This window comes from Arachis stenosperma, chromosome 6, assembly GCF_014773155.1.
Source record: "Arachis stenosperma cultivar V10309 chromosome 6, arast.V10309.gnm1.PFL2, whole genome shotgun sequence".
Classification (NCBI taxonomy): domain Eukaryota; kingdom Viridiplantae; phylum Streptophyta; class Magnoliopsida; order Fabales; family Fabaceae; genus Arachis; species Arachis stenosperma.
The window spans coordinates 44013348-44027326 of record NC_080382.1 but is presented as its reverse complement, the minus strand read 5'-3'; the positions used below and the strand labels follow the sequence as shown (position 1 = coordinate 44027326).

Below are 13979 nucleotides of genomic sequence, written 5' to 3'. Positions count from 1 at the left end.
AAGAGCCATCACCTCTCAATTATACAACCTCACCTCCAAGTTTTACACGCCTAAATTCTTCATCATTTGAGTACGCCTCAACATAAAGGTCTATCCCAAATCCATACAATTTATTTCATCATCCACAAAACTCAATCAACTACCCACAAGACTCATACCACTTTCAGAACACACAACCACAAAACAACCAACCATTACAACCTACCCAACCTCCTTTAGATAGACTTGCTAGGATGGAACTCATCCTTGAAGAACTCAAAAGAAGTAGAGAAGAAGATATACTCACTAGGGTAGAACTCCTCCTTGAAAAAATATGAAGACAGTCGAAGAGGAGAAAATAGCAGAAAGGGTCCATGAAGAAAAATTGAGACAGAATGCACAACTCTATTCTGAAGAACAATTCATTGAAAAGCTGAAATCACAAAGAGAGACCACTTCACTCTCTCCAGAAACAGAGGAGTGCATTCAACGGTCAAGAACAAGGGAGGAAGTTAATCAAGGGAGCCCACACTCCAATGAAATAAAAAGTTGCATAAAGGGTGAGTTCATTGGACCACCAATTCAAGAAGCACTTGATGAAGAAGATGCTCCAACCATCATACAACACCCAAGTCCTGAAATCAAGGTGGTGAAGACAATCAACATGAGCACTAAAAAGAGGATGGTGACCAAGAAAAGAAGGACAATATCCATGAAGAAAAAAAGGTCAACCAAAAGCCATCCCACCCCTACCCCAACAAGCAAGTTTACTCAAGCTAACAACAAAAGAAAGCTTGCTAGGGAGAGGCACTCTAAACAAGGGGCATTAACTGGCTCCTCTTTCCTCTTGAGGTCATTCCTCTTAACAAACTGGAAGAAGAGGAAGAAAGTAATGAACAACATGTCAAGCTAATGACATTAAAAGAGCGCTTGTTGGGAGGCAACCTAACCGTAGGTAATATTTCCTTGTTTTGCTTAGTTTACTTTAAATAACTTGACATATGATTGCATTCTAAGTTTGGTGTTACCATGCAACAATTTGATTTTCAATCTTCACTGGGTACTTGCAACATTCTAAATTGAGAGTGTCACACTAAGTTTGGTGTGGCACTTATCTTTCATGCAAGGTACCAAGCACACCACTTATTAATGCAATCAAAATGTCTCTGTTTGTGTCTCATGTGCCTTTATTGTGTCCTTAATCCTGCTTGCTGAAACACATGCATACTCACACTTCATTCTAAGACATTCATGATCCATCATAGACCCCATCACCACTGTTTTAATTGTTTCTTGAGCATAAGCAAGCATTCTAAGGTTGGTGTGGGAAGGGAAAGAATAGGAAGAAAAGGGCAACAACAATGAAGATAAACTACAAGGTGGTAAAGTTCCTTTCTCCTCTTACTTATTTCCAGCACTTTAAATTGCATGATTGTCTTCTATTTTCTTTGTATGCATGTGTGATTACTCCTTGTGAATAAGCATAATTTGATATTTGATTTGTGACATGTTGCTATGATATCATGATTATCATCTTGAGTTTTACTTGTACCCAATATCTTTAAGAATGCAACAAAGAAATCATTCTTTTAAAAGGAAAATGTTGAAGAATTTTATAAATCATGGGGCAAGCAAAAAATTAAGAGGAGTGGAGGTTCTGATTGTATGATTGTGTATTGAGGTTGCATGTTTATGAAAACTTGCATGGGAGCTCATAGACAGGAAATGAAGTTTAGAGAAGTATTATGGAATTTCTCAAACATCTATTGATCCAAGAAGCAGTAACAAAAGAAAACAAAAGAAAAAGAAAAACAAAGAAGAAGCCCAAGGCTCTGAGCATCAATTACTAGGAAGAAAAAAAAAGAAAGAAACAAGAACTCAAAGAGTTATTGTCCTAGTTAAATGCTTGTGGTGGATTTGTATCAAAGAGAGAGGCTTGAGCAAGTAAATCCTAAGGGGAACTTCAACACCTAATACCTTAGACCAACTGGTTTGGGAGTATTGATTGAAAGCTTATCTTAAAAAGCCGCTTTGATACATGACACCTAGAGTCGAGGCCAAATCCCAAAAAGAAAGAAGATGCTAGAAAATAAGTGCTGCTTCAAGGTGACAATCTATAAAGAGGCTTCCATAATATTATTTGAATGAAAGTCCTAAGATCTAAGACTTCCAAAATGTGAGGACTAATGAGCACTGGAATCCTTGCATAAGCATACAAATTAGAGTTTACCCCACTGTCACTTATTCACTTCACCCACTAAGGCATCATAAGCAATTCTTCAATACATTCCAATTAAAGAGAATTCTTTGTGCATAGTTCTTTTCTTGCTTGGGGACAAGCATGCTTTAAGTTTGGTGTTGTGATGCTAGGGCATCTTGGCTAGTTTTACTAGCCATTTTTTGTATGCTTTAGGTTGGTTTCATGCATTTTCTTAAGAAATAAGCAAGTATTTGGTTGAAAATGCAATCATACCATGATTCAAGCAAACATTGTGAATTTTGAATGATTTCATGAGAATTATGCATAAATTGAATGATAAATTGGATGATGCATGATCCCATGATTAAGAGCAAGACTTTGATGCACTTTGTTTGATTGATTTCAGGCCAAAAGAAGAAGAGAAGAGCCACGTTAGTGGCTACGTTAGTGTAACTAACGTGGGCACTAACGTGGAAGGAAGGAAAGTGGGAACGTTAATGGCATTAACTTTGAAGAAGGGCCAACGTTAGTGAAAAAAGTGAGTGCCACTAACGTTTGCGAAGGTGCAAAAAGACCCACGTTAACAGCCACGTTAACTAAGTTAACGTAGTAGTTAACGTGGAAGGAAAGGGAGATGCCAACATTAGTGGAAAAAGTGAGTGCCACTAACGTTGGCGAAGCAAAAAGACCCACGTTAACAGCCACGTTAACTAAGTTAACGTGGTAGTTAACGTGGAAGGAAAGGGAGATGCCAACGTTGGTGGAAAAAGTGAGTGCCACTAACATTGGCGAAGCAAAAAAAGACCCACGTTAACTTCCACGTTAACTAAGTTACTTATCCATGCCTTCTTCAAACACGCATAACTTGAGCCACAAAGCTCCAAATGAGGTGATTCCAGTAGCATTGGAAAGTAGGATTCCAGAGCTTTCCAAGCATATATGGCACTACATGGTTGACACAAATTTGAGGGAGAAAACCTGCCCCAAAAGTGCAAAGATGAACATGGTATCAACCTGTAGTAAGGCCAACTGACCTCTTCACCTTCCAAGACATATAACTCGAGCTGTAGAGCTCAAAATGATGCGCTTCCAAAGGCGTTGGAAAGTAGACATCTGGAGCTTTCCAACAATATATAATAGTATGGGGTGGACATTAAGTTTGAGCCCCTGATTGCTAGCGTTATTGTGACTCACGTTTTTCATTAACGCTAGTCGCTAGTGTTAACGTGACTCACGTTTTCCATTAACGCTAGCAACTATGCCAGCGACCATGTTCACTTCAAAGGAGTATAACTTGAGTTACAGAGATCCAATTGAGGTGATTCTAGTTGCGTTAGAAAGCTGACATTCAGAGCTTTCCAAAGATATATAATAGTCTATAGTGGGCATGAAATTGAAGCACAAACAAGAGGCATCTTCTAAGCCCCAAAAACACCAACTGGGCAGCATTTCACCATGGGCCTCAATTTGATCACTTCTCTTTCAAGGACCACCCAACCTCAAGGAAGCAAGCCCACAAGTGTCAACAAATCAAGGCCACAAGAAGCATCTTGAATAGGAATTTTTATTTAATTGTAATTTGCTTTTAATTTCATTTTGTAATTTAGGAGAGCCTATATAAAGGCCTTATTTTGTACATTCAAAGGGGGACGGGGTTGGACGGAAGGCTGGGAAATTGGGGATTGAAGTGGGGTCTTCGGACTCCCTCCCCTCACTCACTTTTCCTTCTCTTCTTTTCTTTGTACTTTTCATTTATGAATTTGGAAGTTTCAATGTTAGATTTAATCTTCATCTTTACTTTTCTGCACTTTCTTCTTTTCTATTTTGGTAGAGCAATAATCAACTAACTCTTTTCATTAGGTTAGAGAGCTCTGTTGTGATTCAATAGATCAATTGTAGTTCTTATTCTTCTTCTTCTTTCTTTTCTCTTGATCTTACTAGAAAGCTTTCAATCTTAATTCAATTGGTTAGTTGTCTTGGAAAAGAAACTCTCCATAATTGGATCTCTTTTGAACCTTGGAAAAGGGATGAGGAAATCATGCTAGAAATGCTTTCTCATGTTGGACCAAATTGGGGTTTGGATGGATATTGTGACATTTAATCCTCCCAACACTTTGATTTGAAAATACATGTGGTATAATCAGTGACCACACTTTCATCTCTTCTCATGAGCAATTAAATCAAGGAATTGGGCAATTGTTCAAGCTTAGAGAGATTGGATTGCCAAGGAATTGGAATCCAATCACTTAAGATTGCCAAGGAGATCAATGAATGCATTGATTGAGGAAGAGATGAGAATGAACTTGATCCGAAGGATTGCAATATCTCTTGATTCCAATGTTAATTTTACTTTTAGTTCTTACATTTACTTTTCTTGCCATTTTACTCTTCTGCACTTTATAGCTTTTCTTTACTTTTATGCCATTTACATTTCCTTGTTACTTATCACTCCAATATGATTCGTCTAACTAGGATAATTAATTAATCATTGTTTGCTTAATCCGTTAATCTCTGTGGGATTCGACCTCACTCTTTTGTGAGTTGTTACTTGACGATAATTCGGTATACTTGCCGAAGGGAAATTTGTTGAGAGACAAGTTTCCATGCATCAGCAAGGGGTTACGACAACTCTCCGAATCACTACCTTCAGCTGGTAGATCAACAGGTTGCTGCATGTTTTTTCTTCCGCTTCCGCTTTGTTACTTGTAGTGCATCATTCATGAAAAGCTGAAAATAACACCGTAAGATGAAAAAATACAAAACCAAGGAAGCATAAATTGTACGAATGAGGTAAATCACTAGAATGAGGTGAGTGAATTAGTGTGACATTGATGAAAAATAGGTGTGTGAACTCTAAATTAGGCACCTTTTAGAACACACACACTATCATAGAGCTAAGTCAAAATTACATAAAGAAGAGCATGTACTCCACTCATCCTAACGTGCTTGAGATGCTCTAAACTTCTGGGTCAAAATAACCAAATAAGCAATAAAGAAGCATGAAAGCATTCAAGCTAAAAACATATGGATGCATATGATCAAGAAACACAATGCATTATGTAAGAACCGGCATTTTTACGAATAAAATCATTTAAATGCCCAAATTGAATTCCGAAAAGTTAGGATGAGAATTTGGAAATTTAAATATGATTTTTGAACTCAGTAGGTCCTTCTGAGTCAGAAAGTGTGTTTTCTGTGAAAAATCGTGAAAAACTACGAACCGGTAGTCGAACCGGTTGAACCGGTTCAATTCTGCCGGGAACTACACGAGAAACAGTGAAAATGATCAAACCTCTTATAAAATATATTAGAAATAGAAAACCGGAAGTTAGTGTTAATGATTTGGCCCAAGTTGGGCCGAACGGGCTAAAAACGCTAACGGGTTGAACCGAGCCCAAGTTGGGCCCGAGTCCAACGTATATAAGGGCTCATTAATGAACCCATTCATCATTAAACACACACACTTCAGAAATTGAGGGGAGAGGAGGAAGAAGATGAAACACTATTCACCCCTCTCTTCTTTTCGCAATATCTTGAGCTACAGAGCTCCGATTGTTGCACCGTTTGCGGCTACGCATTCCTTGGGATGAGCTCTACAAAACCCACCCAAGAAAGTAGTAAGGTAACCACTAAATCTTTTCTTTTCCTCCCTTCAAAGTTTCAAAAATCTAGGGTTTTGGGTTAAGTGAGATTTTGTGATTTTGGATGTTTAAAGTTTGCTCTAATCCTTGCTTAGCCTTGGATTTTGGCCATCAAATCTATTGGGAGAGGTAAGAGATACTAAACCTTTGTGAAATTTGATTTATGTTAAGTCCTAGGCTGATTTGTGGTGATTTATATGTGTATAGTTTGGTTATTGTGATATCGGGATCTTTTGGAGCTTATTTGTGCTTGTTGGAGTGGAATTGAAAGCTTGATTTGGAGTTGAGAGCTTTCTTGTGCTCATTTGCGGGTTAAAGGCATATTGGAAATCGGCCAAGGTATGGTTTTGGTTTCCTCTATGTAGTATATAATATTCATGGACACATAGGCTAGTGACCCATAAGATAGGTTTGGATTTAAATGGTTGTTGAATTATTGAATGATGGTTTATGGTGATTTGAGGATTGTTGAATTTGATTATAATGATTGATAAGGATAGGATGAGAATGAATGACGTGTGAAGTTGAGAAGGGAATTGAGTGGATATATATGATATTGATGTGATGAATTGATAATGTAGTTGGAAATTGTTAATGAGGTTTGAAATATGTAATATATTGATGTTGATATTGAGGATGAGGCAAGGTGAAGAAATATGTGGCATGCTTGGGGTAATATGTCATAGGGTGTGATTTTGATGAGAATTGGAGTTTGGAATGGTTTGGATTGGTTTGGTTGTGTTTTACAAAGAAATTGAGGAAATTGTGTTTTTGGGTAAAAGTTGGTTTTTGATGAACTTTGTCTGATCATAACTTTTTCCTCAGTTTTAAAAATCTGATGAAACTTGCTTAGAATTAAATATCTTTAAAAATCCTTTAAATCAATATAAAGTTTGTGAAATTTGGAATTTTTTAGAGGAAGTTATGATCATTCAAATTTGGTGTTCAAAATCTGAAATTCGGCAAAGTTGCAGAATTTCAGGACTTTCTGATATATGCGCTCGCATTGGTTGTTTGTGCGCACATCAATGAAGCATTGGTGGCAGCGCTAGCATTGGTTGTGCGCACGCACATCAATGAAGCATTACGACATGTGCGGATGCACAGCCCTGTGTGCACGCACAAGTTGGGGAGGGACGTCAGTTAGGGGCGATTGTATAGCCTGTACGAGTGAACAGACTTTATAAATTTTAGTACCTGTGTGCATGCACACCCCTGTGCGTACACACACCTTCAAAACCTTCCTGGGCGTGCGCACACACACCCCTGTGCGGACGCACACGCTGACGTGAGCGGAAATTGGCAGATTAAGAATTAATTAGAAAAATGGCGTTGCGAGTACAGTTCTTAACCGGCAAAAATTCACTCGTCAATTTAAAAAAAAGGGTTGTCACAAATTTTAGAAATAAAATACTGGGAGTATGAGTCCCAGGTCGTCTCCCAACGAGTTAAAGAAAGATGTGCTATTTTATCAATCAGAGGTTTTCAAAAGGGGTTTTGAATTTGATGAACGGAAAATTAAATTAGAGAATTTATATGACTTAAATAAAATCTTGACCGGGAGTAGATTAATTGGAAGTTCTATCCTTATTAGAATTTTATCAAGAGCAATTAATAATTAGTAATTGTTTACATTTAGTTAACCCTCAACGAATGAGGGAAAGTCAAATTAAAAGTCAACTTCTATTCACAAGTCCTAATCCTCTCCCTTGGAAAGGATTAGAGTTAGTGACTAACAGGCCAACCAACAATGAACCAATTACAATTGAACTCTTGAGTATTCTAACTCAAGGTTCTCCTTTTTATCATCTCCCAATCAAGTTGGGGGACTATTCCATAATCATAATTGTAGACTTTACCAAATAAATAGGGGAAGTAGAGGAAGACATAATAAATAATAATAAAAGAGATTAATTAAAAGTAAAAATAGTCTTATATTAATAAACTATGAAAAATAATTCAATGTCAACTCTAGATAAATTAAGAATATGGAAGAGTAAATAAAAAGTAAAATAACAAGCTATAATGACTAGTACCGGAGGTAGACTCTTCTCAAAAGCTAAAGCTAAAATTCTTCAAAATCCTAAATTATGAATGTTCAAGTCAGAAACCTTGGGGAGGAGTAAATTCAGATCTAAAAACTTGAAATTGTGTGGAATGAATTGTTGTTTTGCCTCTGCATGTTCCCCGGCTCAAATCTGTGTTTCTGGGCCGAAAACTGGGTTGAAATGCGGCCCAGAATCTGTGCCAGCGACTTCTGAAATTCTGCAGATCGCGCACGTCACGCGGCCACGTTGTTCATGCGTTCGTGTCACTCAGCATTTCTCGTACCACGCGTGTGCGTTGTCCACGCATTCGCGTCGTTCGTGCAACTTCCAATCCGCGCGGTCGCGTCAGGCACGCGAGCGCGTCATCTCCTCAATTCCTTGTGTTCCTTCCATTTTTGCATGCTTCCTCTTCATTCCTTACGCCATTCCTGCCCTATGAAGCCTGAAACACTTAACACACAGATCACGGCATCGATTAGTACAAAGGAAGATAAAAATATACAACTAAAAGGTCTTTAGGAAGCAAGTTTTCAATCATAGAATATTTTTAGGAAGGAATTATAAATACATGCAAATCATATGAATAAGTGGGTGAAGACTTGGTAAAACCACACAATTAAACACAATATGAATCACAAAATAGTGGTTTATCAACCTCCCCACACTTAAACATTAGCATATCCTCATGCTAAGTTGAAGGAGATAAATGTGAATGAATAGGAACATGTAAGACTCATGCAATGCAACCTATATACATATGAATGCAACTATATGATTTTGTCTACATGATTAAAAATAGATAAGTTCTCTAAGACAAAACATGGGGTAGATTTCACTAATTCAATTCATATTGTAAAAGCAGATAAATTTGTAAGAAGATAGCTCGTGAAAGCAAGGAATATAGGACTTAGCATTGAACCCTTACTGTTGGTGCGTGTGCACTCTAATCATCTCTAGTATATGAGGTAATCACTCTATCCTTCTCTAATCATGCCTTTCGAAAATTTTGTTTTTCACCTAACCAATCAACAATTTTAAAATGCCCATGCAAACATCATGAGGTCTTTACGTGGTTGTAATGGGGATAAGGTAAGTGAGGATACACATATGGCTAAGTGAGCTTATACATTGAATCTTTAATTAACCTAAGCTCTCACCTAACATACGTATATTCTATATAATTTTAACATTCATCTTAGCTACCCAGAATCTCCTTTTCACATTCCATATTCATGCATCAACCTTCATTTTAATTTTATCACATGTGCATTGATTATTAAACTCTGACTTATCATTGGGGTGATTTTGTCCCTTTATTCATTAACATAAAGGAAAAAAAAATTTTTAGCTTATCAATGCACATAGATTTGTAATGTTCTTTTATGGTTTCACATGAATAGGTACCCAATTTCCCTTTATTTCATCACGACATATTCTCCTATTACCCTTTATTCCCACAATTTTCTCATACTTAGTTAACACACATTCTATCTTAAGCTAACCAAAGATTCAATTGGGATTTTTCATTGTTTTTCTGCTTAAGGCTAGTAATGTGGTAAAATATAGAATAAATGGGATTAACAACGGCTCAAAGTGGTTAACAAAGGTAATTAAAAGGGTTGGCTTATTTGGGATATGTGAGCTAAACAAACAATGGCCTCAATCATATGCATGCACATAACACATTAACATTGGACATATAGGATAAAACAAAATTTAGATCACAGTCATAGAGAAGAAAACACACGAGAAATAAAAAATGTTTATGGTTAAATAGTGTAACCATGTATTTAGGCTCAAAGTCTCACGGGTTGTGTGTTCTTTTAGCTCAAAATCCTGTTCCAATTTCAACTTCAAACAAATTTAACATAAGTGTTTTGATTTAAATTAGTGAAATTTTAAAAAAAATATATGGTCTTAAAAGAAACTTATTATCTTTTCAATCAGGTAGAACATGCATGCAATTAACCTACAATTATACAATCTATCCTATTCTAAAGAAAAAGAAGTTGGTGTTAGGGGGAAAGAATTACCTCCGGAAGTCAGGTACTGACCGACCTCCCCACACTTAAGGCTTTGCACCGTCCTCGGTGCCATCTGTTAGGAACAAGGGTGGGGTGGTAGCAGTATCTCTACAGTCGGGACCGTCATGGCTCCCTGTGTTAGTAAAGGAAGTAGAGTCCAGAGTGCCTGGGTCCTCATCAGGTCTATGGTTGCCTGTGAGTAGCTCCTTGAGGTATTTGAATCGGTGGTGGTTGCGGCACTCACGGAGCTTTGCTTTCTGGTCTTGTTGGTCCAACCTCTTCAGTATTTGATGTAGCAGCTAATTAGTAGATGGGGGAATGTCTGCAGCATCTTCTGTGGACTGACTGGTAGTGGCAAGTGGTGGCATGAGATATCTTCTGTTAGGGACGTACTGATCATCCCGTGGAAGTATGGCTTTGGTGTCCCCAGCTCTGTAGGAGACTCCGGCTGTTGAGACAAGATTTGAGACCAAGGCGGGGAAAGGAAGGTTGCCCGCGATTTGTATGTGTCCCATAGCATTCCGGATCTGTCTTAGTAGATTTAGAGGCTGGTTCGTGAGGATGCACCATAGTAGAACGGCCATGTCTGCAGTGAAGGAGGACTCATGAGTGCTCGAAAAGATGTAATGAGACATAATCTGTGCCCATACGTGAGCCTCTAAGGTGAGTGCGGAAGCCGAGATCCCCTTAGGACGGGAACGATGGTATCCGAAGATCCATTTGCTACCAGGTTGTGCGATAACTCTGAGAACAACGTCCTAGTCAAATTTGTACACCTGACACTTGAGTGCGGCTTCTTGAAATGCGTCCAATCCTTCGGGAGCAGGGGGAAGATCTAGGGCTCGCTGAATGGCCTCTTCTGTAATGGGGACTTGCTTCTGGCGAACATAAAAAGACTGCAGGGTCGGCAGGTGGAAATTGGAGTAGAACTCAACTACCCAAGAAAGGTTAACCTGTCTTGGCTGTCTCTGTAGGAATCCCCAATGTCTTTGTGCAATTTGTGGCTCAACAAAGTTGGCAATACGAGATGGAAGGATAAGAAGGTGTTCGTTGCTGTAATTCCGAGCTGCTAGAATGGGGAACATCTGCTCACAGTAACGATTGGGAAATCGTGCAGTGTCCTTTGCTGGGAAGGCTTTCTCTTTTTCATCGACCTTTATAATCCTTTTGATTCTTTTTGTTGAGGGCTTAACTGCAGTTGAAGATGGCTCTGCCACTAATGCTCTTTTAGTTCCTTTCCTTGCTGTGGATTCGGGGGTAGCTTTCTCCTTGCCTTTCTTGGTGGCCATCCTAAAAGGAAACGAGTAAAGACATGAATATTTCAAGGGTTATAGCAAGAAAAAGAATGGGAAAGGTGGTAATCAATGCATAGGAAAGGATAATGATGTGAACACATGGTCATGACTATATGTGGCAAATCAACAATGGAAATAAAGCAAGTGCATGTGATGACAGTCAAATGCCAAGTGTTTATTAGCATGCCGGCAAGGGCATGAGTAGCATAGATCAAGCATTCAATGTCCAAGTTACATTACCAAGTCTTTCCAACTAACAATATGCTTGTAACAACAATTATATTTAATTAATAAAATATAAAAAGGGTGTTGTGAAAAGCAGGCATTTAGAGTAGTAGAGTGAAAGAAAGCTAAAAATAGTGCAAAAGGCCATATGGACATTTTCACAAACACATAGCATGCATGTTAAATAAGGTATGAAAAATATGAACTGGAACATGCAAGTAACCCTATAAAATAATATATAATTGTTAAACAAGTCCTAAATAATTCACAAGCAACATATAAAAATAATGACCCAAATAAATCTCCAACACCAAGAAGAGGAAGATGAAAGAAAAAGAAAACATGAAAATAAGAAGAAGAATGAAAAAGTAGGGAGGGGAGAAGAGAAGAAAAGACCTTGATAATGGTGGTTGGAAATAGGGGGTAGAAGAGAGAAAGAAGGGAGGAAGAAGGAGGGGAGAAATAAAATAGGAATGGGATGAGAAAAGAAAAGATAATCTGGCAGATTTGAATGAGTTGGGCGGCGCAAGCGACGCGGATGCGTGGGGCACGCGGTCGTGTGGAAAGCCCTTAAATGAAATGACGCGGACGTGTGACTTGATTTGCGCTAGTGGCGCGAGGGCAGCTTCACGCTTGCACAACTTTCTGTTCAAATTATGTTTTGCTAAAATTTAGGGTGACGCAATCGCGTGGTTGATGCGATCGCATGGATGGCCAGATTGAGAAAACGGCGCGGACGCGTGGGGCACGCGTTCGAGTGGCAGGGCTTGTACGACTAGCACAAGTGCAGCCCAGCTCTAGCGCAACTCACTACCATACATCCTTTTACGTCGAATTGCAGAGCCACGCGTTCGCGTGGTTGACGCGGACGCATGGGGAGGCATTGTTACGACTGACGCATTGCGTCATCCACGCAGACGCGTGGATCAAATGGTGCCAGGGGCACGCCTTCAGCCACATACCTGCGCAACTCTCTGTTCCTTTTCATTAATGCTTCGAAGGCACAATGACGCGAGCGCGCCAGCGACGCCGTCGCGTCGCTTGTCGTAACCCATTTTTTTTATAAAAATGCAATATGCAGTATGTGGATGAGATGCAAAAGATAGGCATTAGTACTGAGAAGAGTTATTGACTAGGGAAGATAATGAGAGGGGAAGAACGATCATACCATGGTGGGTTGTCTCCCACCTAGCACTTTGCTTTAACATCCTTAAGTTGGATGCTCCACTAGCTCAGTCTTCTGCTGAGGGCGGATCTTCCAAGAGGAAGATCTCTAATTCCTGGTTTTTCGCCATCTTTTCACCATGGAATAACTTCAAGCGATGTCCATTGACCTTGATAAGTTTAGAGCTTGAAGGATGGCTCAAGTGAAAGACTCTGTATGGTTCCACCCGCTCTACTCGATACAGACCATCCCATCTGGATCTCAGCTTGCCTGGCATGAGTCGCATTCTGGAGTTGTAAAGTAGGACTAAGTCCCCTGGTTGGAATTCTCTTCTCTTAATGCTCTTGTCATTCACAGCCTTCACCTTCTCTTTATACAACCTAGAGTTTTCATAAGCTTCAAGACGAAGGCTCTCTAATTCTTGTAGTTGCAACTTCCGTTCAGCTCTGACTCTCTCATAGTCCATGTTGCATTCCTTTACCGCCCAGAAGGCCTTGTGTTCTAACTCAACTAGAAGATGACAGGCCTTTCCATAAACCAAGCGGAAAGGACTCATCCCAATCGGTGTCTTATATGCTGTCCGATATGCCTAAAGCGCGTCTTGGAGCCTAGTGCTCCAGTCCTTTCTATGAGGCTTGACTACCTTTTGCAGTATGCGCTTTATCTCTCTGTTAGACACCTCTGCTTGCCCATTAGTATGGGGGTGATAGGTGGTTGATACTTTATGAATGATCCCGTGCCTCTTTAGTAAACCTGTTAGTCTCCTGTTACAAAAGTGAGTGCCTTGATCGCTCACGATTGCTCGTGGTGATCCAAAGCGAAAAATAATATGGTTTCTAACAAAGGAAACAACGGTGTTAGCATCATCAGTACGGGTAGGAATGGCTTCCACCCATTTAGAAATATAATCTACAGCTAACAGTATATAAAGGTGGCCATTAGAATTTGGAAATGGACCCATGAAGTCAATGCCCCAAACATAAAAAATTTCACAGAAAAGCATAATTTGTTGAGGCATTTCATCCCTCTGGGATATATTACCAAACCTTTGGCATGGAGGACAAGATTTACAAAGATCAGCAACATCTTTAAAAAGAGTAGGCCACCAGAATCCACAGTCTAAAACTTTTCTAGCAGTTCGTTGAGGGCCAAAATGTCCTCCACTATCAGATGAGTGGCAGGCCTCTAAAATGGACTGGAATTTTGATTGAGGTACACACCGTTTAATTACCTAGTCAGCACCACACCTCCATAGATATGGGTCATCCCATACATAATATTTGGACTCGCTTTTCAGCTTGTCTCTCTGACACTTAGTAAAATTGGGAGGAAAAGTATGGCTAACTAGATAATTAGCTACAGGTGCATACCAAGGGGCTACATTAGATACTACCTGTAAGCT

General features: G+C 39.3%; 1 protein-coding gene across 1 annotated transcript; it reads right to left on the bottom strand.

The window, feature by feature from the left end:
• Positions 1-12644: 12644 nt before the first annotated feature.
• On the bottom strand, positions 12645-13133 carry LOC130933995 (uncharacterized). The gene has a single exon (XM_057863586.1). The coding sequence runs from the start codon at positions 13131-13133 to the stop codon at positions 12645-12647; it is 489 nt and encodes a 162-aa protein (XP_057719569.1).
• Positions 13134-13979: the final 846 nt, after the last annotated feature.